This window comes from Quercus lobata, chromosome 2 (genome assembly GCF_001633185.2).
Source record: "Quercus lobata isolate SW786 chromosome 2, ValleyOak3.0 Primary Assembly, whole genome shotgun sequence".
NCBI classification, from domain to species: domain Eukaryota; kingdom Viridiplantae; phylum Streptophyta; class Magnoliopsida; order Fagales; family Fagaceae; genus Quercus; species Quercus lobata.
In genome coordinates, this window is record NC_044905.1 from 103,573,404 (window position 1) to 103,601,272 (window position 27,869).

General features: G+C 36.0%; 3 protein-coding genes across 4 annotated transcripts; all 3 read right to left on the reverse strand.

Annotated features, from left to right (window-relative positions):
- Nucleotides 1-1,131: 1,131 nt before the first annotated feature.
- LOC115977658 (KRR1 small subunit processome component homolog) lies at nt 1,132-13,023 on the reverse strand. The gene is made up of 13 exons (XM_031099669.1): nt 12,911-13,023; nt 12,591-12,798; nt 12,429-12,505; nt 12,201-12,311; nt 11,852-11,920; nt 3,236-3,292; nt 3,050-3,088; nt 2,816-2,920; nt 2,591-2,673; nt 2,398-2,479; nt 1,746-1,889; nt 1,554-1,625; nt 1,132-1,466 (listed from the first exon to the last, which is right to left on the reverse strand). The coding sequence occupies exons 2-13, from the start codon at nt 12,796-12,798 to the stop codon at nt 1,353-1,355; spliced, it is 1,161 nt and encodes a 386-aa protein (XP_030955529.1). The 5' UTR covers nt 12,911-13,023; the 3' UTR covers nt 1,132-1,352.
- Nucleotides 4,373-5,236, reverse strand: LOC115977659. The gene has a single exon (XM_031099670.1). The coding sequence runs from the start codon at nt 5,224-5,226 to the stop codon at nt 4,438-4,440; it is 789 nt and encodes a 262-aa protein (XP_030955530.1). The 5' UTR covers nt 5,227-5,236; the 3' UTR covers nt 4,373-4,437.
- Nucleotides 13,024-15,330: 2,307 nt separating the features above from the next.
- LOC115977660 (squamous cell carcinoma antigen recognized by T-cells 3) lies at nt 15,331-26,508 on the reverse strand. 2 transcript variants are annotated; one of them, XM_031099671.1, is made up of 15 exons: nt 26,003-26,508; nt 25,852-25,909; nt 25,040-25,255; nt 24,598-24,873; nt 24,305-24,439; nt 24,093-24,218; nt 22,132-22,176; nt 21,920-22,018; nt 21,568-21,710; nt 21,340-21,463; nt 20,279-20,353; nt 17,724-18,110; nt 17,524-17,616; nt 16,828-16,984; nt 15,331-15,666 (listed from the first exon to the last, which is right to left on the reverse strand). In XM_031099671.1, the coding sequence occupies exons 1-15, from the start codon at nt 26,377-26,379 to the stop codon at nt 15,443-15,445; spliced, it is 2,535 nt and encodes an 844-aa protein (XP_030955531.1). In that variant the 5' UTR covers nt 26,380-26,508; the 3' UTR covers nt 15,331-15,442. The 2 variants fall into 2 exon arrangements, with proteins under 2 accessions (XP_030955531.1, XP_030955532.1); XM_031099672.1 differs by having other exon boundaries at nt 15,331-15,654; nt 26,003-26,507.
- Nucleotides 26,509-27,869: the final 1,361 nt, after the last annotated feature.

The following is a 27,869-nucleotide window of genomic DNA, read 5'->3' on the forward strand; positions in this document are numbered from 1 at the left end:
TAAGCTCATTCAAACACAATAAATTTGTTGTATTCCATTCCCAACCGGTTGGCAACCTTTCTTAGATCTAAAGAAATAATCATAAGAAGGATTATATATTGAATCAAACATAAAACTATTTGAAGGGGGCCCTTTATATAGAACTAGGTCTAACAATACAGAACTTCAAATAGTATTTTAAGTATTGTACGCGTTTGGTGCAGCACCTGCATTTTGGTGCATTCTAGTATAGATAGTGCCATGGTTCTAGTAAATTGAATTAGACTAACTATAATGGACTTGGGTCTATCAGGAATAGGATATTCTAATAGTCTTCTTTAAACTTAAGATGGATTAAAAAAAATCAACTTGAGTTTTAAATAAAAGATCACAAAATTGAATTAGAGGATCTGACTTTATAAAGACAAAGATCCTCACTAAATAAGAATCTATAGCTAAATGATTGGTGAATTCGAAGATTCTATTCCTATTAGAATTGGTTCTGTATCAATTTGTGGATTCAATTTGCTATCAGAATATTGGTTCTGAATCAATGAAATCTCAGCATCCATATATAACAAATTATGGTCATATATTCATATCATAACATATGAACATGCATTCTGTACATGCTAGATCATGAATTAGTAATTGTATCCAACCTCCAAAAGAACAATCCCAATTGAATTTCGAACAAAATGACAGAAACTCGTTGAAAAGAGTGGAGAGAAAAACAGAGCAATTCATCAATAGACGAAGCTCTCTTTATCATCAATATTTGTGGAATCAACTTCAAATATATTACAAGTTATTAGAACAAGAGAATAATCTAGAATATAAACCAATTTCTTAAATGATTTAACAAATATTTTATAATTTCACTAATTCAAGCATATAATAATTATTCTATTCTTGATAGCATGTAATTAAATTTGCTTTCTCTTTTGCTGTACGTTGTTTCAATTGTTTAGCCAAGGGAAAAAATGTTTCAATTGTTGTAAAAGTAATTCAATTTGAACATTAATATTATATTCCAAAAATCATAAAATTTTACTTTCATAAATAATAATATTATTTGATAAAGATTAGAAACATCACCAGTACATAGTATGATTAGTACGAGTTAACATGTTATCCAGTGAAGTGTCCAAATAAAACAAACCCAGACATGAACTAAAAGAAAATTTCTCAATTGTAGACATTGAAGTCGATGTTTTATCCATAAATTAACCTTCTTCTCATGCACAGCAAAATTTTAGAACTCTAATTTCACTTTTCCTAACTAATATCTAAGAATCATGGCAAGAAGCAAGTTTGGTACCAAACAATGAACACATTGTACCGACTGCAATAAATAGCTTTGGTGTCATATTTTAAGTTTCTCTGCGCTTGGATTTCTTTTTGGAAGGTTCCCCAGCTGTGGCAATATAAGCTTCAGCATTGATATTCTCACTCAATTTTTGCTTCCCAAAGTCCTTTGCCTTTTTCTGTACAACCAACCAATTTAATCAATTACAGTAAAATGGACAAGTCCTTGAAAGTAAGAAAACCCAAAAATCTTGATGTTTATATACCTTTAGAGACATGGCCATGGCTGCCACATCTTTATTATCATCCTCAGACTTTGTATCCTGTTTTCTTGGCTCCTGAGATTTGTCAAACCAAAATGACAAGAATTCATTGAGATAAAAGTGAGATTAAGTAAGAGCACGTCTCAAATGTAAAAAACATGGAGGTGATCAAGTGAAAGAGCCTCAGGATACAACCTCTGGGGGAATAAATGCAGCTTCTCTTTTTCTTTTGTTTTCTGCAGTTTTCTGTGCCTGCTTATCCTGCTTCTCTTGCCATGTCTTTGCTGATTTCTTTTTCTGAGACATGAAGAATTCTCCACTTTCCAATTGTTCATCAATCTGAAAATACCATAGAACATTGCATGCCAATTTTCCTCTTAGATGAGATAGCAAATTAAAGAAACAAAAGATGAGGAAGAAGTTCTATTATGCATAGAGCAGGATCAATAAAAATCCTGCTGAAAGTAAAGTCTAGCAAATTCCACACGATCTCCAACTAAAATTAGCAAGAACATCAGCATCTCTATTCATAAAGCAATGTCCAAACAAAGCAGAACAGGGGGCGGAAATTTGACGTTGAAACATGATTGATAATTCAAAATATTTACCATGGGAACCAAGTATGGGAGAGAATAAAGGGTAGGTGGGATTCAAAAATGAAAAATAACAGTAATAGTAATCAGAACAAAAAAAAAAAAATCCTTAATATTCAAAATATTTTTAAAGGGTTTTAAACCCTGATATGTACCTAATTAAAAGCAAAGCAACAAGTAACCTAATTTCTATCAAAGCATTGAATTTCTTGTACGAATTTAAAATATGTAGAGACTAGAAGCAGTTCTCTCACCTTGCTAGGTTGTTGTGGAGGAGGGAAAGGTGTATATGGTTTCTTCTCTTTAGTCTTGACCTTCTTTTGCTGAACATTTTTCCTGAATAAAAGTTACAGGAGTAATTTAAAATATGGGAAATATATTGGACAGAATAAACTGAAAGAAAGTGATTTTATCCATATTCAACAAAAAGTGTAGTAGATGCCATACTTTTTGAATTTTGGAAGAAATCTATCCCAGTTTTCGTTTGCAAGTGCTGGATCCTTTTCAAGCTCTTTCTTCATCATAAGAACCTAAACAAGAAAGAGAATGTTTGGAGGGAGGAGATAAAGAGAGATTGAGAATGCTGATAGATCTTCAGGTGTAAATAACTAAGTTGAAAGGTCTTCAAAAGAAAACACCAATTACAGTAGAAACAGAGTGCCAGGCTTTCACCTTGATATGGTATACAGGATGCATTTTATTTTTTATGCAGTCTTCCACAATCCGCCTAACTTGCTTTAAACCTTTAAATGAACCCATAGCAGCAACTGTATTCCCCTATACATATCAAAGAAAAAATATAAAGCCTTCATTTCTTTATTCTCCACTTTATGCTAAGGAATGGGAGCAACCAAAAAATGGTGGCACATCCAAAACAACAAAGAACAGTAACAAACTAACAATTACCTGAACTAGAATATAGCAGCCTGTCAGTATTTCGAGTGCCTGCACCTCAATAATATTGGGGTTAAGCTAGTGAAAACGAATTAAAAGAACATTTAACAACATACCATGACAATGTGAACATGCCAGCCAATTAACTGAACATTTTTTTTTTCTTCAGTTTTTTGCTAATGTATTCACTGTACACACCTTTAAAGTGGAAGAATTAGGACCCACAAGATGTTGTCTTCGTTTGACAAAGCGCTCCTGCACACCACTCCAAAATTAGACCAAAGCCCAAGAATTGATTTAAAATTTACAAAAGTACAACATTTCATGTCATTTGCAACATTTTTGTATCAAGAAAAGCTCATAGATTAACAGGTAAATAAATCTTAATGTGGTATTCATATAACAGAAACTGAGGGGATAAAAGAACAGGGACACAACTTATCCCACACCATAAACTTTTGGTTTTGGAAACTATCAATAAATTGATTTCTTTCTAACTGAATAAATGTTGGACCTTTTTGTATATTATTATTCCTCACATTATTAAAACAATCATACAGCTGTCATGTGAGCTGCTTATGATTGGGAGCTCAATAAGTTTGCTCATTTTTTCCAAACTCTCTATTCAATCCCCATCCAAACAGGTGTGGAGGACAAGTTGTTTTGGATTTTGGGAAGAAATGTTTGTGTCCATTAATTTTTTGAGGTTTTGAGAGGTGCTGGCTGCTTAGATTTCCCTTGGAGGCTATTTGGCAGGTGAGAGTCCCAAATAAGGTTGTTATTTCTTTTTGTGGGGTTTGCAACTTGGGAGAAATTCCTTACTAAAGATATCTTAGTGAAAAGGGGTATGATGCTGGCAGATTGGTGGTGTGTGTAAGAATAATGAGTAATCACTGGCTGCTTCATTGTCCAGAGGCAATGAAATTATGGAACTTCATACTTCCGGCTTTTTACTGAAAGTTGAGTGATGCCTAAGATAGTGAAAGGTATGTTGCAAGGTGATGTAGGACAACCTAGGCTTCCCACCTAGATTAGTCCCACCGTAAAACCTTAGGCTTCCCACCTAAGGTGTTTGGAATCACCACCAAACAAATCAATGAAAATAATCTCAATAATAATAATAATCTGTAAAATACAAAAGGAACCGTCTGGAGCTTTATATACAGCTTCCAGGAATCATAATGATAAAGATAAACTCTCCTAAACAAATCCTAAACAATCTCAAATACTAGTACGATAATCCTAACAATCTCAAATACTAATCCAATACTAAAGATAAACCCAAATAAAGATAACATAAGTGATAAAGATAATCCCAACAGATGTGTCATCATGTGGTGTCCGCACCAACTCCCCTGGGGTGGGAGAAACTCGACCCCGTCGAGTAAAGCTCATAAGGATCAAGTGACATCAGAACAAACTCCATCAAGCCACAAGCTCACTGGATCAGCATGGCGCCTCCGTCGACGCTCATATGTGCGAGTGATAGGAGGTAGAGATGAGGTGGTAGCAAGTGTATCCAAGTAAGCCTCCAAAAGAGCAGGATCAAGCTGCTGCAACTCCTCTCTGGTGATCCATGTACAGTCAGAATCAGGCCGTCCTCGCCAGCGAACCAAGAAGCGCTGAACTGTTCCATCCCTAGTGAAAAGAGACTGCTCATCCAAAATAACATCAATAATATCTCTATGTGCCTTTTGGAAACAAGATGGTGTAGGGCTAGGGACAGGATTAGCCAAAGAAGAAGAGAGAGGATCATCAAAAGGGTCATAGGGAATAACTGCTGGACCTTTGAAAGCAAGTAAATCAGCAATATTAAAAGTAGAACTAATACCATAATCTGAAGGTATATCAATCACATAAGCATTAGGTCCAAGTTTCTTTAATACCTTGAATGGGCCAGCACTGCGGACCTGCAGTTTCTTAACGGTTCCTGAAGGATACCGTTCAGGCCTGATACGAATCATAACATAATCTCCTACATCAAAGTCTAAATGACATCGATGTAAATCAGCCTGAGTCTTATACTTAAGATTACTAGCATGAATTCGTTTGTTGATCTCTTTATGCAGCTCATGCATGTGACTAGCAAACTCTACCGCAGACACAGAAACCCTATCATGTGAGGACATTGGGAGAAGGTCTAAAGGTCTCCTAGGTGTATAACCATGAACAACTTCAAATGGGCTCATACCTATGGACCTATTGACTGAGTTATTGTAAGCAAATTGGGCTACAGGGAGTATAGATTCTCAAGTCTTACCATTCTCACCTATGAGACACCTTAAAAGATTTCCTAGACTCCTATTGACAACCTCAGTTTGACCATCAGTTTGAGGATGGTATGCTGTGGAGAATTTCAACTTTGTTCCCATCATGTGCCAAAGTGTCTTCCAAAAATAGCTCATGAATTTAACATCCCTATCTGATACAATTGATTTAGGCAACCCATACAACTTAACAATCTCATCAAAGAAAATCTTGGCTACCTTAGATGCATCAGAAGTCTTAGAGCATGGAAGAAAGTGAGCCATCTTAGAGAACCGGTCTACCACTACAAGGATGGAATCAAACTTCCTAAGGGTACGGGGAAGACCTAGTATAAAGTCTATGCTAATATCCTCCCAAGGACGGTATGGAACTGGTAAAGGAGTGTAAAGGCCAGTATTTTGCTTGCAATGCTTAGCCAGTTGACATTGACGACATTGACCAATTATTTTGGCAACATCCCTCTTAAGACTTGGCCAATAGAACTGCCTCTCTACCACTTCAATTGTCTTATCACGTCCAAAATGTCCTGAAAGGCCTCCCGCGTGTACTTCCCAAACTAAAAAGTCTCGAACTGATGTGCGGGGAATACAAAGCTTATTGGCTTTAAACAAGTAGCCATCTCGGAGGATAAAATCATCAACAACCTGCAGATGCTCAGTCTTAAGTGTAGTGTACACTTCTCCAAAATCTGGGCAAGATTCATACTCCTCTTGCAACTTCTCAAACCCTATGACTTTTGTGCTCATCACAGAAAGTAAGGTGACTCGGCGACTCAAAGCATCAGCTACCTTATTCTCAACACCAGATTTATGTTTCAAAACAAAAGAGAATCTTTGCAAAAACTCAACCCAAGGGACATGCCGAGCATTTAATTTCTTTTGGGAATTGATGTGGCGAAGAGCATCATGATCCGAATAAATGACAAACTCATGGGGTGTCAAATAATGGCTCCAATATCTTAAAGCTTGTACCACAGCATAGAGTTCTTTGTCATATGTTGAATACTTCTTCTTAGCCTCATTTAATTTCTCACTAAAGTAAGCTATAGGGTGACAGTCTTGGCTAAGAACCCCTCCTATGCCTACACCAGATGCATCACATTCCACTTCAAAGACCTTATCAAAGTCTGGTAGGCGCATCACCGGTGCTTCTGTCATTTTCTTCTTGATTTCTTGAAATGCTTTACCAGCAGCATTGGACCATTGGCATTCACCTTGCTTCATACAATCAGTGATTGGTGCCATGATTGTACTAAATCCGCGTATGAAGCGGCGATAGAAAGTTGCAAGCCCATGAAAACTTCGAACCTCATGAATGTTCTTGGGTTCAGGCCAATCCACTATGGCTCTGACCTTTTGTGGGTCAGCAGAAACTCCTTTAGATGAAACCACAAAACCTAAGAAAATGACACTATCAGTGAAGAAAGAGCATTTCTTTAGGTTGGCATACAAGTTTTCTCTCCTCAAAGTGGAACAAACTTGTTTAAGATGGTCCAAATGTTGCTCTTTTGAGTTACTATAAATGAGGATGTCATCAAAGTACACTACCACAAATTTGCCCATGAAAGGCCTTAGTACTTGTGTTATCATTCTCATAAAAGTACTAGGAGCATTTGATAACCCAAAAGGCATCACAAGCCACTCATATAGACCATCCTTTGTCTTAAAAGCAGTCTTCCATTCATCACCTGGGCGAATTCTAATCTGGTGGTATCCACTTTTCAAATCAATCTTCGAAAAGATTGTGGCTCCTGACATCATGTCAAACATATCATCTAACCTAGGGATAGGAAAACGATACTTCACAGTAATCTTATTGATTGCGCGACTATCCACGCACATTCTCCAGGATCCATCTTTCTTTGGGGTCAAGAGTGCAGGGACTGCACATGGGCTTAAGCTTTCACGCACAAATCCTTTGTGCAAGAGCTCATCCACTTGTCTAACCATCTCATCATATTGAGGAGGGCTCATTCTATAGTGGGGCAAATTTGGGAGTGCTGCTCCCGGGACAAGATCTATGGCGTGTTGAATATCACGCATAGGAGGCAATTGATTTGGAAGCTCCTTAGGGAAAACATCTTGGAACTCTTGAAGTACTGACCGTACTTCTTTTCTTGGTTCTTCAAAGTTGTCTAGTGCAATTTCCTTAACAACCAAAGCAAAGATGATGGAGTCTTGATTGACAGTTCTTTCAAGTTCTTTTGGACTAATGAGGTTCATACTTTGCTTTTTGGGCTCTTCTCTAGCCTTTCTTGCACTAACAAACTTAGTTTTGACTGGGTTAAGCTTAATCCTTTGTCCATTGTGCATGAAGGAACAAGAGTTTGAGCGACCATAAAGAGTGACATCTAAATCATAGAGCCATGGTCGTCCCAAAATTATGTGTCCTACATCCATTGGAATCACATCACATGAAATCTGAGCCTTGTATGAGAGGATATGAATAGGAACAAGACACCTATCCTTGATGGTGATAGATGAATCATCTACCCAAGAAACCTTATAGGGCTTAGGATGGGCAACTAACTTCAAACCTAGGAGGGAGACAAGTTTAGAAGAAACTGCATTAATGCAACTTCCACTGTCAATGATAACCTTGCAATTTGTGGTTCCACACTTGACAAAGGTTTGGAAGATAGTATTTCTTTTCCAATCATCACTTTCTTCGGACTGTGCTAGAGCACACCTAACAACACTCATTACAGGAGTATCAAGACTACCTTTGTTGAGGTTATCAAAAGATGGTAGGGCTCTAATGCAAGCTAATTGGGTGGGATCATCCTCTCCTATTTCTACAATGTCTTCAATGTTAGGCTCATAGACTACTTCTTCTACCTCTTCCTCTCCGTCCAATTCTTCAATCAACAAAGTCTTATTAGGACATTGGGCAGCCATATGACCAAAGCCTTGACATTTAAAGCACTGGATTCTAGAATTTGGCCTAAATGTCTCTCTAACCACACCCTTCCCTTTGTCTTCTAGGCGTAAGGGCCTATTGTTGGGATTGGGTCTAGTTTGAGGACCTTGTTGGTATCTACCCTGAGGATTTTCTTCTATGTGTAAGGGTCTGTTGTTGAGATAAGGCCTATTTTGGGTACCTTGGAGGTATCTACCTTGAGGACCATCAAAATTGTTGTGAGGCAACATGCGATTGTCAAATCTTCTTCCACCTTGGGGCCTAGGGATCAGCTCTAAATCTTGCACTAAGGTATAAGCATCATCAAGAGTTGAGATTTGTCGAGCCACCAATTCTCTTTGAAGATCATAATTGAGGCCTTTCCTAAATCTACTCAAGGTAATTGGCTCATCCTCAGTTGCATTGCTACGTATCCTATACTCTTCAAATTGTTCTACATACTCAGTAGCAGACCTATTGTCTTGTCTCAAATCATGCCATTGATCCAACAAGTTGCCTTGATGAGAGACTGGGAAGTACTTTTCATTGAGCTTGGCCTTCATTTCTTCCCAAAGAGTTATGGGTGGTTGGCGGGTCTTACGGAGGTGGTTGACAACACTATCCCAATGGAGTTTTGCTCTTCCTACAAGTTTCATTTTGGCAAACCTAACCTTTCTATCCTCAGACAGTTCATACCACTCAAAAAATTGATCCATCTCTCGCACCCAATCATTGTAGACCTGAGGGTTCCTAACACCATCGAAGGTAGGGGCCTCTACTTTGATATGCTTAGCGGAGTTGTCTTCATTGTCTCTATGGTCTTGCCTAGGGTGAGGGCCATGCCTATTATTATTTCTTCCATTATGTGCATTTTCCTCGTCATACCTAGCCTCTAAGTGGCCTAGACGGGCAGTAAGCTCTGCAATGGCTTGTCTTAATTCATCTTGGGGAGGAGGATCCATGTTTAGGCGGGATTGTGGACTAGACTGGGGTTCAGAACTAGACTCTGATTTGGAATTAGACTGTTCTTCAGAACTAGTTACTAGACGACCACTACGCAAATGCATGCAAAGAGATCAACAAACTAATTCTAGCAAGTGAATAGTAAGGATAATACTCAAGTTAAATTATATGTGAAGAGAAGTCATGAATTCCAAGGTTGTTGCATTCAAGCAGTACTAGCTTCAACAAGAATTAAATTAAAAAGGACCTAATTATGACAATGTGATTAGGCTAGTTCAACCACTAATACTGAGAAGTAATTACTTTAAAGGATTTTTTTTTTTTTTTTTTTTTTGGCTAAAATAAAATACTGAAAGAAAATAAACCAGCAGCTAAAATAATAAATTCATGTGAAAATTTAAGCAGAACAAAGGACAAAGGCAGTAGCATGTTACTGAAGGTAAAGTTTGAGGCACATAGTAGACATATTGATATTAAATCTGAAAGTGCATTTCAATCCATTAAGTTTGGAAAGTCCACACCTTGGTTGGGCTGACTTAACAATCTGGGCCTCACTGGACAGTGGGTCACGCTACTCAATGGGGAAATTGGGCCTCACTTGTTGGTCTTCACGTGGAGTGCACTGGACCTTCCTGAAGCTTCTGCTTAATCTGACCTGAGTTTTTTTTTTTTTTTTTTTTTTTTAATATAATAATACAATAAAGAAAGAACTAGAATATAAAGTTAACATGTAATCTGCCAAGTCCAAAAACTAAACACCGAAACTAGAGAAACAAAGGGAAACTAAAAGAGAAGAAGTGGTGGAGCAAAGCACGAAGCATCTTTGGGGTCGACGGCGAAGAGATGGCTGGGCTCGTCGGCGATGACTGTCAGCGGCACTTGAAGGTGGAGATCGGAGCTGGTGAGTCAGATCTCCGAACCCGAGAAGCGGTATGGTGGAAGCGAAGTGACTGCGTATCGGCAGCGGGTTGTGCGACGGCATCATTCTATCGGTGGGATCGGCGGCTTTGATGGTGGGCTTTCAACTCTCTTCTATCTCTGTCTCTGATCTGGTGGGAGTGAAGTTGTGAATCTGAAATTTTTTTTCTGTGATCAGAGGCGGGCACGGATGGTGGTCAACGGTTTGGGAGGTGTTGCTGGCTTCTCTGTTGGCTTGGGAATGAAAAACTCATGTGGGGCTGCAGGGTATATACGGATTGCCGGGGTTGGCTTGCAGATCTCGTGAGGTAGGGATTTGGGTTGTTTTGGTTTGCAAATCTCATGGGGTAAGTATTTGAGTAATGGCATGTCTGGAGGTTAATTTGTTTGTTGATGGTGAATGTGGTTGTGGGATGTCAGTCGTGATTTTGGTTACTGAAAGGGGAGATCGGGTTGGGCTCTGATACCAAGTTGATGTAGGACAACCTAGGCTTCCCACCTAGATTAGTCCCACCGTAAAACCTTAGGCTTCCCACCTAAGGTGTTTGGAATCACCACCAAAAAAATCAATGAAAATAATCTCAATAATAATAATAATCTGTAAAATACAAAAGGAACCGTCTGGAGCTTTATATACAGCTTCCAGGAATCATAATGATAAAGATAAACTCTCCTAAACAAATCCTAAACAATCTCAAATACTAGTACGATAATCCTAACAATCTCAAATATTAATCCAATACTAAAGATAAACCCAAATAAAGATAACATAAGTGATAAAGATAATCCCAACAGATGTGTCATCATGTGGTGTCCGCACCACAAGGTTGGTGGCAACAACCCCAAAATTTCAAAGCAAGAGTATGGAAAGTGGTTCCTAGATGTCAAGTGTGGCTTACTTGGAAGGAGTGGTGATCATTATTTCATTGGCTGTCTCTCAATCCAAGTAGACCTTCTATGCTTTATGATTATATTGAAGTTCTCGCTATGTTAACGTGCACAGAATCCTTTTTTTTTTGTGGATAAGTAACCAAAAATTGTATTAATAAAAACAAAACTAAGTACACCAGATGTGTACTCGGAGAAATACAATCACACTCTCAAACTACCATGCACAGAATCATATGGTGTACGTTGTGTCCTAAGGCCATGTGGCAAGACCTCTGTTGCCAGCTTAGTAATTCCAACGGTCCCAGCCAAAGTTGATGCCTCACAAGTAGTTGTTTAATTGATTTGTTGATCAATAAGGATTTCCAATTGTCCAGGAGATGTGATTAGGTTGGTTCTTATTTCAGAAGATTAGGAGATTGTTGTTTTCTTGCTTAGCCATCTGTTAAGGCAACATAATATAAGCGAACATCAAAGCTAGCACTCCCGTTGAATCTCCAACTCATTCTATCAGCACACACTCTCCTAGGGACATTTACTTGAGTAAAGAAAATTTAGGAATGAATTCACCGACAGCAATTCTCAATCATTAAAATCTCTACGACATATAACATTCAAGAAGCTCTGCAACTCCCCTTATATCTTACTAGCCAACAATGAATGAATTTATGCATTTCTATCCATTGTGAGAGCACACAAAACTGGGAACAACACCTTCAAAGAATGATTGCCAAACCCACAAGGTTTAAACAACAACATAATAGATATATAAGAGCTTAATGACATATACGCAAGACTCTACACCAAATGTCTCTTCAGTTATTAAGAAATATGAGTCAACAGACAGCAATCATTTGATGCAAGTAAAGCAAAACATACCTTACTGCGGACCAAGTTGCCAATCTTGATAATGTCACATTGCACTTCATCATCCAGTATTTTTATTGCCTACCATAAAAATATTGTGAAAGGACCAAAATTACAAACTAACGAAAAGCAGCCAAAATGATACAGCCGTGTCACAATAGAGTTCAACTGATATAGTTTTGATGGAAAGAAAAGAGTCAAGCAAAGTTATTAGTTTACGTATCGTTCTGTGCACCCTTGGGCATTAATATAATGTAAGAACAAAACCCAACATCTCGATAGCTATTTCACACCCTTGTAACACAACAGAAAATTCATAAAATACAGACAAGAGTAAAAAAGGAGAGACCAAAAATTGTACCTGATGAACAGGGACACTTCTTGACAAAAGCCTAATAAGTTCCCTAGCCTTGATGATAATATATGGGTCCCTAGTCTTTCTAGTTGTTGAAACTGTCATGGACCCCTCAACCTATAACCAGTAATAAATCATACAATGAATTAGAAAAACACATATATCTTTCTAAGTAAAACAATGAAAGATTGAAACTTTAGGCAGTATTTACTAATATGAGATAACTGAACTTACTAAGTTAAGTTCACATGAAACGCCATATTCTTTCAAAGCAGATTTAACAGTTGGCCAAACCTCTTGCAAGTACTTTTCTGAAGAAAACAAGTGAAAAAAATCAAAACCCAAAATCAAGAGCAAACACCCCAGAAAGAAAAAATTGAAAAATTGATACTTTACCTCTGTATTGAGGGAAGAGAGTGGAGAAGGAGCTGACTTCGAGCATTCCAGATTCATTCCAAGAAGGGTCGAACTTTTCGATGGTCCAGCGGTCGATGTTGGGGTCATCATCCCAAGGCTTTGGCTTGTCGTGCTTTCCCTTGTGCTTCTTCGGCTTCTGCGATATGTCACCGTTGTTGTTTTCATGTTCCTCCATACCCACATTCATCTTTTGCGATAGGAAAGGAAAAGAGTTCATTACATAGAGTAGCAATCCATTAAAGCTACAAACTTTGAAAGCAAAAATTCAAAGATATTTCAGTAAAGATGAAAAACTATACCTGCTGCTCATACAGTTTCTTCTCAGACTTGATGGGTTCAAGGATTTGCCTTTCCACCTAAAAACGCAGAAAAGAAAAAGAAAAAACCCTATACGCTCGCTATTACACAATTTTTTTTTTTTTTTTTTTTTTTTTAATTTTTTTGACTGCTGGGCAAAACTACCTTAATTATTTTTTAGTTAACCTTTTTTTTTTTTTTTTTTTTTTTAAGAGGAGTTAACTTTCTCTTAATTTCTGTAGCGTCTGATTGGAAAATTTGCTTATTTAGTTGAAACAGAAAATTTTTTGTTAAAAATACCGTAGATAAAAGTAAAAGTTAACTGAAATAGTACAGTGAAACCTATGAATAGTAATAAAAATAAACTGAATAATAAAATAAGTTTGTAAAATTAATCATGCTAAATAGACATATAGTATTAAAATTTTTTTTTTTTTTTTTGAGGGAAAAAGTATTAGATATTAGATTTGCTGATAAGAAGGCATATAGTGAAGCTATAAAATAACTTTGAAGGAGATGGTGACAAGAAAAATGATTGTTGATTGCAAAATATTTAGTTCCCCGTTCGATACATGTCATTATAAGCAATCTAAATAGCATTCTCCTTGTCGTAACGAACATAAGTTGTAAAAGAAAAAGAGTCACTCATATCTTATAATGGGTATCGCAAGTCATTACTCCTGATCCACTTAAACCCTGTCATGCATGGTGTGAAACCTTCCACATAATAGTAAGACTTGCCACCACTCGAACTCATAACTCTAGACTTGCAAATATGATGAATCATAAAATCTTCCTACAACTAAACTACATTTAGGGGTGATCAAACACACTTAGAAGAAAGACAATTAGAAGTAAATATTAACCAAGGTCCGATATTTTGTCAATGTGATAGAATGAGCCATCACAATATGTTTCTTGTTGTGCTATGAGATAAGAAAATCACCAAACAAAAGTAGAAGCATGTAATGAAGTAGAATAGGTAGGATCCATCTCAATTAATCCATTAATTTGTTGATTTTAACACTAAATTTTAATGGTGTATTGAATATTCCAAATTAATTTTGAATTAGAGTAAACTGTATAAATTTATAGTTTTAGAGTGGACATTGCAAATTAATCCATAGTTTAGAGTAGATAGGTATGATTAATGCTAAAATTTATTTAAATGACAAGGGGAAAAAAAAAAAAAAAAGAGTTAACGATGGTACCAGCTATTTAAATCGTGTTATTATTATTATTATTATTATTATATCTGATTAGATTCATAATATCTCTACCCCTTTTTCCATCTTCGCATTGTAAATCATTGGTTAGACAATGCACAGACAATCAATGATGACATAGATGACAAAACCCAATTTCTCAAGTTGGAAGCCTTTGTGGATTTTATTTGCCGTACCATTGTCAATGGAGACTCTATGATTACATTATAAAGCCAAGAAAACAAATGAAGTCAGAATTACGAATTGCATATCTAAGATCGAAATCGAATGGAGCCTATTTTGTATGACTCTATGGTGTAATGGGATTTGAAATCCGATAGTTGGATGTAGTAGATATTACTAGACTTTGATCCAAATAGCACTAGCCTCACTAAACTTTATGTCATCTCTTCCTATTTTCCATTGGACCCAACAGTTGTTTTCAGAATGCTCTTGTAAGTTGTAATTTTGTTTCCTTCTAACAGAAACCCAGAGTCTGAAGTAAATTAAAATCTAAATGCAGCGTGCTAGTGAAAGATCAGTTAAGAAGCCACCGTTGAGCCAGGAATCCTCCAGCAACACTGCCAGACTTCAGGAGTCAAAACCCATTTCACAAAATCTTTCAGTTTTAACAAATCAACATTTTGTTTTTAGATTTGCTTAAAGTCTCCTCTTACCTGGGTTTTTTGTTTTTTAGGTGAATGAAGCACCCAATGGTTTACAACTTTCGCAGCTAGAGAGGAATTTGTTGAAGCTGTTACAACTATTTGAAGAGTAAGGACGGAGGGTGTAAATGGGTACTGCAAAATAAGAATCTGCAACTGCTTGCAACAGATTCATAAAACGAGCAAAGAAAAATTTGTTGAAGATGTTACAACAGATTTCTTCAATTCCAGCAGCATCACTGGAGGCGTTAGAGGCATCAACGGCTTCTTGACTCGGTGTCGTGAAGGGGAAGAAGTCTAGGCCTTTGAGATCTGATTTTCTGATTTTTGTATTAAGAAAGAGTTTTTTTTTTTTTTTTTTTTTTTTTTTTTTTGAGGAAATTTCATCTAACGTCTGCTACTTTATCATCAGACCAAGATACCAATCTTTACTCTACTACCCTGCCAATTTGAATTTATTCTCATTCTGATTTCTTTTTGTCATTTTTTCTAGGTGGAAAAACGAAAAATACTTTCAGGCCCTTGCTAAATACCAATCCTTGCAAATACCAATGAGCAACAAAGTAAAATGGTAAAATTGTCGACAAAGCAAAATTTAACCTTCATATGATTTTATGACAGTTTGTCATGCACCATACAGTAAAATTTGTGACCCACTAACTCATTACTTTTTAATAAACATCTTTCTGAACTCATCATTAGACTTTGGCTTTTCATCTCCCTCCTCAGTCTTCGGTTCATTTGCAGTCCAACCAAGTGGTTTAACAACAGCTCTCGGGACTGCAAATGTGTTCTTCCCCTTAATCGGGACATTATCAACTCTATGCTTTTGAGTAGCAGATCCTCCAGCTGTACTGCTGTGATCAGCACCATGCACTGCCAATTTAACTTCAATGAGAAATATTACACAAAAGGGAGCTAAGGGGCAGGGCCAATAGAATAGAAGGGAAGATATCATCAAAAACTAAAATACCAGGGAGTTTTTTTTTTTTTTTTTTTTGATAGGTAATCAGAAAACTATTATTAATGAGAAAAAAAAAGGAAAAGTACAAGTTGTTCATGATGATGAACAACAAGAAAATATAGAACAAACAACACAACAAAAAGAGAAGTCAGGAAACCAAGCTAAGGGGAAGCATAAACTCAGTGATAGAAGAACAATCAGTAAAACCCCAACAACGAGACCACTCCAAAAGACTCCTTTGGCATAGAACCTTTAATGAAGGGAGGGCAATAATAGATAAAAGCCCAATGCACCTATTGCAGTGTAGTAGTGCAAGAATATTCACTTGACATTTGTTGTGTGCAAGTACACAATCCATAAGTAAAAAGTATGTAAGTGAAAAAGTATTTTATGAATTGATCACATAAATTTAATGTTGTTCAATTTTAAACAGAAAGTTCAAAAAACATACAATATTAACATGATATGTTAGCATAAAAGTCTAGTCCCAAAGCTATATTTTTTTTCAAAATTAATCTTAAGTTATAGAACTTTGATAATCCTGTCTCTCAGATATACTACAAACTCCATTCATCCCTATACAGCTAACCCGTCCATTTAAACCATGACATGAGCCCACTCCTCCGATCTCTTGTCCAGTTAGAAAGTTTCTACATCATTTAATGTGGTCTTTTAGATAACAGCCAATTTCCAAAATTACTCTCCTAAAAACTTAAAACTCAAATAAATGAACCAAAGGGAAAGTTGAGAAAGTTATGAAAGTGTATCTTTTTGACTTTTCAAAGTGCACAAACATCTTGGGTCATCCCAAAATGGCATAGTGGACAAACAAAATGGGATGGAGCCATGGAGGTCCATCTTTAACATAAGTGATTTGCACCGCTATAACATCTGATACAGAAATGCCATCTAAGGAGAACAACAATTTGGGGAAACAAATGAAATAAGCACAAAAGTACAGCACTGCCGCACACACACAACATTTAATTAGTAATGAAATTGGCACAAAATAATGTGACCACAGACACAAGCATGCCCTAGTGCAAACATGTGAAGTAAAGAATGATATAAATCCATTAGCTTACCATGTTCCCTTTGGCCATCACTGCGAGAGTTATCTTTTTTGTTTCTGTTTGGATTTGACCGAGCAATGCTCACCCTCTTTCCAAGTAACATCTGTTTGTTCTTTTCTACAGCTGCAGCAAGATGAGCATCATCGGAGAAATCCACGTATGCTAGTCCCTTCACAAATCAATTAAAAAATTAATAATAATCATCTTCGTCGTCATCATTCATTGTTATGGACACAAGAATGTTACAAGTTCACTATCATTAAAGAGATTCAAGCAGATCTTATAGAAGTATATCTAGCTTAAAATATTCTGTGGTACACTGCCTTGATTCTATCACCATAAATAATAACTGAATAAATTTCTAAAAAGGCACTTCTTTTGAAATATGAAACATGTCCTTTTCTTTTGGGCCATTTTCCTATTATAGTTTAATTGTTTTATAATATTGCTAGGAAGCATGATAATTGCACACATACAAGGAACATAGATTAGAGAAACTAGTGTAAATGGCCCAAAAAACCCCCCACTGAAATTTATTGCATGCATTTCACAAAGAAGCTTGATAGTATGACAAGCTAACCCTTGGTTAAATTCAAGCCTTTAGTTCATCCTTACCTATCAACATCTAGAACATCTACTGAAATGTTCCATATGAAGACGCAAAAAAGTAGATCAAAAGAAACAAAAGGGAATGGATAAAAGACAGACCCTTGATTTTCCTGTGAATTTGTCTTGTGGTATTCGAATAGCAGTTACTCCACCCACATCACTGAAGAACTTACGTATATCTTCAGAATTTGCCTACAAAAATTGTGCCATCAATACTTGTAAAAAAAATTTGTACCATCAATATTAAAAATTCAAGAGCCTGCTCCAAGAATGAAGAGAAAAAGAGAGTTTTGACTCACCTTAAGGTTAATGTTTGATACAAATGCAGTGCATTGGTCCTTGTATACTTTAGTTTTTCCAGGGGTAGAATCTTTCATCTGTTGTTTTCCATAATTGTCTTTCATCTGTTCATTTCTGCTATTTTCATTGTCAATCTTGGCATTCATCTCTTCCACTTCATTTGTCTCAACTAAGTTCGGCTCGTGGGCTTTATCCTTCCCATACGCTTTCTTTGGGTTTTGAGCTGCATCTTTCTGTCGCTTTGCAGGAGACTGTTCTTGAGTTAAGTCTGAACCTGGCCTTCTCTTTTCACGAGCTTTTTTCTTAGAAGAATTTTCCCTTTCATCTGTTGATTTTGATTCCTGCTGTAACCTAAATAACTGGAGCTCTTCCAGGCGAGGAGTAACCTAAGAAAGCAGAAGGGTGAAAATTGTAAATCAACAAGAGATCTCCAAAGACATATTTTTCAAGAAAATAGGATTGACATATTGATTCACTGCACCAATTTCAGTGAAACAGATCTAATGAATTATTTCTTTAAGAAAATGACAGGTTTTCATTTGCTTTTGGTGTTTTGTCAAGTCCATGTCAGATATTGTCCAACTACAAAGGACCTAAAAGGCAAAACAGGATCCATTCTGTGAACATGATAGTCGAAAAGTAGAGTATATTACAAGGGATAGAGAAACTCACAACACAATCAGCAGAGGACAAAACAGTTTCCTTTAATGAATAAAGGATCAGAATATTGAGGTTTATTAAAGGCATCAGATTTTTCAGTTCTTTAACACATCCAATATCTTCTTCTTTTTCTTTCTCTAATTTGTTAGGATTTATTGATCTCTTTGATTGTAATGGACCTAATGGTTCAATTTCATTTAGGCGTTCCTCTAGTGTACTAGGGTTGAACCCATTTTTGCAATCTTATACAATATTTACTTCTTAAAAAAAAATGAATACTAAATAAAAATTGTTAGGGTTCACTGTTCACCTTACCATATATCCAAGCATCAATATATAGCTCAATCTTGCATCTAAGTCAGATCTTGTTCATGTTTCCACACATTCAGTTAATTTTTTGTTGAGAGACATGGGTGATACAAGGAAGTCCACTTTGTAGAATGGAGTAGACTATGCTCACCATGGAATGAAAGTGAATTGGGGATTTGCAAATCAAGCATGTTCAATCGAGCTCTATTAGGGAAAATGGTTGTGGACATTTGGAAATGACAGACATCAACTTTGGAGACATATTACTTGTTTAAAATACAGAGAAACTGATAGGAAGGTAGGACTACAGAAGTTATGAGGAGTTTTCACAGGATAATCCTTTGGAGGAGTATTAGTGGAGATTGGCGTGTATTTTCTACACATCAAATTCAGAATTGGGGATGGCACACAAGTTCAAATTTTAATGATCTTTGGTGTGGAAAATCTTGTCTCAAATAGTGATTTCTATATTTGTTTGGGCTGGCAGTAGACACAACTGCTTCAATTTCCCTACATGAGTGGAGGGCGGAGTTGAAATCCTCACTTTAGGTGGGCATTTCAATTTAGGGAGCTGGAGTCTCCGGACAAAATTTTTTGATTTGCCGCATTCTAATCTTCCAACCAGCCAAGTTGAGGACCAAGCATTCTGGAGGTTCAACAAGAATGGAAAGTTTGAAGGATGATCTTACTATAACACTTGATGGGCTCTACAGGAGTTCACTTCCCTTGGAGAAATATTTGCCATGCCAAAGTAGCCCATAAGATACCTTTCTTTGCCTGGACAGAACTTTGGGTAGGTAATCTTCCTTTTATTTCATAGATAGCATGTTTTAATCATTGATTGGTGTTTTATGTGCAAGAATGGTGGGGAATCAGTTGAGCACCTTCTTTTCATTGTTCACTGGAAACAGATATATGGTCATTTGCGTTTGCATTCTTTGGGGTATCCTAGGTTATGCTGAAAATAGTGATACAGATGTTAGACTAGGGCTGAAGCAGAATTTTTATCTTGGGGCCCGGGGAGGCCAAGTAAGGGTATGGAAGAATATAAATCTAGAGTTAGGGGGTCATGTGTAATAGACTTTTTTTTTGTGGGGGGGGTAACCTTATTTTATTAAGGCCAATAATAATCCCCTCCCCCCGCCCCCCCCAAAAAAAAAAAAAAAAAAAACCAAAAAGTGGTTCCACCCATGGTTAGACTTTTTTTTTTCCCCTCAAGTATGGTTAAGACTATTGGCACAGAATATTTCATCATCATAAAAATCCATAAGATTTGAAAGGTCATCCCTTGTGTGTAATGCTGGACAGGTTCGAGAGAGGGGAACTTTGGTTGGTGTTGAACGCCCTAATCATGCTATCAACATTCAATGTGGAGACTTTTGTTCAATTGGCTGACTACCTTGGGTAGCCCATCCTCTTCATTTTTGGAATTTTTTTTATAAGTAAATAAAGCTTCATTGAATAAAACAAAAGAAAAAAAGAATTTCAATTAGCCATTCATATGTACTACATACAATATATATGAACATGGCACCAATTTTGTTCATAAACATTCAAATCAAAACTGAAGCAGAAAGGAATTTACCTTTTGTACAGCATGGTCAAAATCTTCAAGTGTACCATATTCCCTCTCAAAGCGCAACCAAGAATGGCAAATGTCCTGAATGATTCTGTTTTTTAGGAAGGGAAGATATCATCTAATCCAAAATGTATTACATAGCAAGTGAACTAAACCTATATAGGATTCATATGCCCAAAATAACATCAACAAACACCATGCCAATACAATTTTTCAACTTAGAAAGTGAAAGTATCTACTTATCAAATGAGAACAACCGTTCAAGAAATTTTAAGTCTGAACAAATTAAGGTATATGACAAACAACTACAATGAATGATGAAAACAAGGAAAATCAAGCTAAAGGTGTATATGAAAGTAATCAGATACCTCCATCAATATTTTTAAAAATAAATAAATAAATAAAACAGTCATACACAAGTAATATGAAAATAAAATAAAATGATGATATAAGACCGGAATGGCTTGAGGTATAATCCACCAAAAGCAAAGTTTTACTTAGAAACACAGTCTAAACCTTTAGGATATTTCCTTTTCAATGTAAAGCATTCATTCAACTTTTGTTTTATGTTGTTTTTCCTTTAACTCATTATTTCACTTAACCTTTGATAAAACTGCATTTCCACTATTAAGTTTAAATCTATTACCCTTCAAGTCCAGTCAATCTTGTCCAGAACCCTTTTGTTTGTAGAAAACAATTTATTGTCTAACTTTGCATATGATCACACCTAGATTTCATCAATTAATATAATTCTCAACAAATAAAATACACCTGTAATCTAGGAAGCACAGACACGGACACGTTTACGGGTACGACACAGAGACTTGAGCAATTACTGAAAAATTATAACATGACACAGCGGGTACAATACTCGTACAACACAAATACGCCACCCCGAATTAAGTGTTTGTGCTTCCTAGGGCCTAGGTAGTAACGCATACCATGTGAACCTTCTGTCACTCCCATAAATGCAAATTAATCCCTATTGTATAGAGGAACTAGCAAACAAACAATCAAGTAAAAATGTGATGAAAAGCTTTCGTATGACAAAAGAAAATTAACTATACCTCTGAGCCAGTCCCCGCAAATCTTTTACTGTAGCACCTCTTATAGATGGACCTAGCTTCATTTATATGACCTGCTTCAATTTCCATTGCTATATAACCTTTCCAGGCTTCCAACATTGAACCACTGCAAAATAAAAACAGCAAGTTGCTGGCAAACTAGAAAAGAAGTTACAGAAAAATCAAATAATTCTATCTTCTTAATATGGCAGAAAAGAGATATTGTCAAACCAAATCTTTAGCAAACTCTCCCAAACTCCACGAGCTGCATTTAAATCTTTTCCCAGATTTAGCTCTAAACGGGCCCAATAACCATGCAATCGCACCAAACCCTCTGTGTTCTTCAAGTGCTGTGATAAGTAATCCGAAGCATTCTGGAAGTAATAGATTATAATCAATGAAAGAATCAAAATACATTACTTTTCAAATAATACTAAAATAAGTAAAAATTTCACTGTTCAACATGTATTGAGGTTACATCAGTCACCCAACCCACAGGCCTCTGAGGCCCAAAAATTAAGATTCAGAGACAAAGACAAAGACAAAGACTGGACAAAACCATTTGGTTTTGTTGACCAGGTACCTGAAAGGTTTCCCTTATTATCGAATAATCCCCTACTTCACCAGTAAATGAGAGTCTTCGTCTTAGGCCATCCGCTCGAGTGAGGAATAGATCAAAATACTGAAACAACAAGATCCAGTAAACAGAGGTAGTCAGCTCAAACATGCACACACACATATATATAATTGGATGTTGAATTAACCCATAAAAAGTAATTAGGAGACTATCCACACCTCATCAATGGTTGAAAAGGTGCACTGCAGAGACTTCTCAAATACCTGAAATCAATGAGCAAAACTATCTGAGAAATTTTTTTTATTCTTTTCCCTGATAAGCAAAATCACCTGATTAGCTTAACATAAGATGCGGAAATCCTAAATTGGAAAAAGCGCGGACTGGACTTTTCAGTACTAGAGGTTTTTAAATCTACTGTTTCCTTCTAATAAAGATGAAGACAGTACCAAGAATGTTAATTATATGAGGGGAAAAAATATGGAGAGAAAAAGAAATAGAATAGGAAGCAATATCTACATAACATTTATCAAAATATTCAGCCCTATCAAAGGAACTAACATGCAAAAAAGAAAGCAAAAGCAATAGAACTTGAAAATCAATTTAAAACTTACTTTAGGAGTCATCAGAATTTCTTTATATATTTTTGTGTGAGTTTGTCTTCCAACAAAATAATTACTGCATCTGACAAGCACCTAAATGGACCCCAAAACTCAACTGAGGAAACATTTTCCCTCAGTGACACCTGTCCAAGACTAACATTCTATTTGGTTCAAGGGAAGAGGGAAGAAAGGGAAAGGGGGAGAGGAAAAAGGTACTTTACTCTTGTTTAGTCAGGTAGAAGTTGAGAAGGGGAAAGGAAATGAAATGATTGGGAGGAAAATGGAGGGAGAGAATATTTAAATTTTGTTCTTCATAAGTATAAAATTTAGAAAAAGAAAAATCATCAGGTATACTAGATGCTCAACATATGTAAGTTATGACATTACACTGATCAATAATCTCTAATAAGTTTGAGTAAAGGAGACTTCCTGATGTCAACATACAATCAAATAGAGTTTGCAGAAAATATGATTTCAGATGCACAGTAGTTCTCTCTCACCCATTAAAGATTCTTGCATTCCTTTTCCTCTAGATGCACCACATCAAGCAGAGATAATATTTAAATTTTATTTATTTTTAATCCCACCATTTTTTTTTTTTGATAGGTAATCCCACCATATATATAATGTCCTCCCACTATTCCCTGATAGCCAAACCTCATGAGGGACGAAGTTTTCCTTTCTTTCCATTTTCTCTTCTTCACCTCTCTCTCGCTTTCCTTTCTCTTTTTTCCCCCCTCCATTTCGCCAAACATAGTATAAGAGCAGTCAAATGGAATATTAGCCTCCCCAATAGAATGCCTCTTAAGATATCTAAAAATTACCCAGGAGTCCAAACGCCCCCATGTTCAACTATTAGCTTGAAGACTTTTTAATCAGTACTTTAAATTTTTAAATTAAATCCTAATATTATAAAGTGAATATGAAGTACTTATATGGTAGTACTATATGAACAATCCCAAAGAAATGAACCAAAACATAGTATACAGTATACACTTAACTAAGACAACAAGCTAGTTTGCATGAAATGAAACTTACACGGGCCAAAATGAGTTCTCTTTAATTAAGTAATCTCTTTCTTCCTTTTATAGCTTTGAGCCAAAACCTACAGGTTATGCAAACTTTTACCAGGATTTCACATATATTATTGAATTGAATTTAAGAACTTCGCTATCTAGAATCTTAGCTAACTATACATGGCTAGTAGTTTTTCCCTCAAAGCTCAAAAAAGTGGAAGAAAAAAAAGCAGGAGGAAGGGAGAGACTAAGGAGCATTTGACAAAGCTTGCCTATATGCTCCGTTCTTTTTGTTTTTTTGTTTTTGGTCAGTAACATTTCATAAATGACTAATAATCAAAATCTCTAATTGAGGATTTGGAGAGACATATGCAATTTATGCTAAAAGGATTGTCTCTTAATCAGCAGCGACAGATTTTCCTCATTAACCATGATAAAAATATATATTTTAAAAAAAAAAGTTCAACTATGATACTTGTTCATCTTTAATTTAAGCTTCAAAATATTAAAATGAGTTCCCATAAAAACAATTGCTCCAAAGGAAAGGCACCAATGGTAACATACAGCAGCTAATTCTTCCTCAGAAGCACGGCCACGTTCCAAGCAAAGCAAATATCGAACCCAAAGTTCTCCAACCCAGGGACAATTCTTTGTGGCCCTGGAATAAACCTCTCTCACAACATTACCTACCTGAAGACAAAGAAATATATTAGGACTTGGATTGCAAAAAACACTCCTCAGGAAAAAAATCATAGCAAAAAATTAGAAGGGAAAACCTTCAAGGTTTTGTCCAAATAGCGAGTGTAGTCAAGCCATAGGTCACTTGCTATTGGAAAGTCAGCAATAGCACGTTCATACAGAACTTGTACCCGGGCTGGATCTCCAGAAGACTCTTCAAATTTTAAGTAGATCTGCAAAATCATCTCTTTTAGAACTTAAAAAAATAAATAAATAACATCATTTCTGTACTAGCACAGAGAGAGAGAGAGAGTCTAAATAATATAAAGGTACTTAAAACTCATGCTTTCTAAAATGAATCTAGTAAACTTCTAATTTAAATTCTATATACCACAAATTGTTGAAGTCTTTCTGAATCAGATATATCCTGCCTTGAAATCTGTTCTTCAAGATGAACACGTGCATTATACCCCTCCAAGGCTTTCTGGTAAGCTGTGGCAACATGAGAAGAAATCCCATCCAAATCACTGGATTCAACATCAAGAACTTTTCCTTGTTCCACCTCCCAAGCCTTATAAGCCTGAAGTGTTGACTTCATGTTAACAAGAGGGACAGATAACTGTCGCTGAAATAAAGTTCGAATGCGCTGATTCTGCTTTTCTTTTGCCTGCAATATAAAAGAAGAGCCTCTCTTACAGATAGATCTTAGACGAAAAAAAAAAATTTTAAAAAAATAAAATAATCGATAATTCCTAGCAATACAGCAGATTTTTTAGTTAATATCATAAAATTCCTAATCAAACAATGAAAAAGGTTACTGAACAAGTTCTAACCTGAATATCAGACTCGTCAATAGTAAGCAATATAGCTTGCTCGAATGTCCTGTATGCTTCCCATAGTTTGATGCCTTCGGTAACATGCAAACCAGCTGCAGTAAGAGCACGCTCAAACAGATTTCTTGCCTTTGAAATGCCAGCAGGCAAACAATCACGTACCATTGGATCATATTCTTGAACAAAAGTCAAGTAGTCATACCAAAGGGAGACAGACTGCAACAAAAAACAATCAATTGCCTCGATTCTTTAAGCAATATCTTCACCATTGTTGTTAGAAAATATGCGGTTAATCATTTCCCCAGGATTCCACATTCAGTACAGACTAAAAGTGATCCGAATTTATTCAATCCAAAGACTGAAAAGCCAAAATTCTAATACAAAGTGATTCCCATTTTACCTTCAAAATGGCTCACAACCACATGTACATAGGCAAGATGATGAAATCAAACTACACACATAAATAGGTTTCCTCTTTTTGATAGGTACAAACATAAATAACTAATAAAATTTGAACATCCACACGCTCTTTTCACTCGGATATTGGGATTAAAAAACAAATCCCATCTTCTCAATTATAAACATATTTTCAAATCATATGGTTCACAGGTCAGAGTACAAGCTGATTAAGATTTTGGTAAAAACAATCTTTGTGCCAACAAATCAACATTACAAACATGCTAATGTTTGGCAATGTAGCTAAGAAAGTAGATGCATATATTGTCATTCATGGTGGACTTTTTTTGAACTAGTACTATGAGCAATTTTGGAGAGAGAAAATCCAAATTCAGTTATTAAGATCGATAACGAACCAGATAATCGAACACGCCTCGTTCGTAAAGCTTTTCGATTGCGGCAACAGCCTCGGGCCTACAATAACAGTAACAACAAAACGAAACCAACTATTATGCAAAAGAATTAATCAAAAACACAGAAGCAAAAGGCTAGGGATGAGGATGATACTGAGTGGTGGCGAGAGAAGCTTCGTCTTTAGCCCAATCCTGCCACATGGAAGGAGTCAATGGGAAGAGGAGGCTCATGGCCTCTCTTGCTTGTCTCAGCTTCTCTATCTCTCCCATTTTCCTTAGTAGTCTTATGTACTGGACATGAGAGTCGTAGTTCGAAGGGTTGGAAGAGAGCTCCGTTTCCAGGGTTTGGAGCTCCACTTTCTGCTGGGATTCGTCTTCGGAGTCGGAATCGGATTCGGATTCGGAGTGAGAGTCGGAGGCATCGTCGGAAGCGAGAGAGTTAGGGTTTTGAGGCACGTCGGGCATGGGTTGGTCGGTGGTTTCTTCTTGTTCTTCTTCTTCTTCAAGTATGGTGGTTAGGGTTTCCTCCATTGCAAATAGAACTGAACTGAACTGTACTGAGTGCTAACTGCAGTAGACACGCTCAAAAGCCCAGAGAGTCGTCGCAGACAATTTTTTGAGAATTTGGGATCGCATGTCTTTTTCATTTTTTTTTTGGTTAAAAGAATCGCATGTCTTTTCCTCTTTTTTTCATCCAAAATTATTTGAATTTTTTAATCCAAAAATTAACATAATACCTTTTTTTTTTTTTTAACTTGCAAATTATTTGTCCTTGAAATCATTTTTGTTTCTGTAGTTTTGGATTTTATTATTTTCATCCTTTGAAATTTATATTTATTGCCAAGTTAATATTATATTTAATTTTCAATAAAGATATATATATATATATATATAACATTATAACCTTTGGATTTATCGATTTTTTTCATAAATAATCAAAGGACAACTCATTCTGAAAAATTCTCATTTATACATAATTCATGCTTGACTCAATAATAAAAAAAATCATTAATTTTTGTTTATGTATAAACAAATCAAGTTTGAGCCTTAGTTTTTAGCTTATTTAATAAACAGACTAAATTTAAGGGGAAAAAAAAAATTATTAATAGATTTGTGAACATTAGCTTGATACTAATTAAAAAATTAAAAAAATTAAAAAGCTAAGTTTAGGCTTGTTTAAGAGCTTAATAATAAGCTTGAAAACTATAATTTGTATTTTACTATTAATTTTAAGTAATTGAGAGTTTTTTTTTCAAAAATAGAAAAAAGTAATTGGGAGTTTGGACCAAATCAAATAGGGTTTTAACAAACTTGACAATGTACTTGTGTCGGATTTGAAGCTTAACAACTTGAACTCAAGCTTTTAGACTTTTTGATGAGCTTGAACTTAAATATCATTTATAGACTTGGTTTGAGCTTGGATGTTACTTTCGCCATTAAGCCAAGTTCAAACACTCACTACTTGACAAAGCTTAATTTGTTTACAAGCTTGTCAAATAAACATTATTAGTCAAACTTTTACTGTATAATATATAATATACTAATTGTAAGGACACGTTTTGGTTCATAGCCCAGGAGATTTGGACAATGGCTCAATGAGCCCAAAACAATAAATTTGTTAGAGAATCGGCTTGTTACTGAATGTTCAATGAGTTAGAATGTAGATCACAATAGGCTAGTTGATATTAGAATGAACAAGACAAACAGTTTGAAAAGGAAAAATAATCATCGATCGGGTCCGAGGTAAGTATGTTCTTATATATTTCTCTTAGACTTTTACAAATATTCAAGTTATTGGTTACACACTTTCTCCAACAAAAAAAAAAGTTCTTAGTTACACAGTGATTTCTTTTCTGGATTTCTCCTCCTGTCTTTCTGTAATGGAGTCATTCCATTTTATATTCCCTTCCTCTCTTTTATCTCAGCCCTTCACGTGTAGATCAGATTACTAATCTCATTGATACTTATTCCATCAACACCTTTCTGAAGTCTTTGTGGATAGCTGTAAGGCTGAAAGTCAC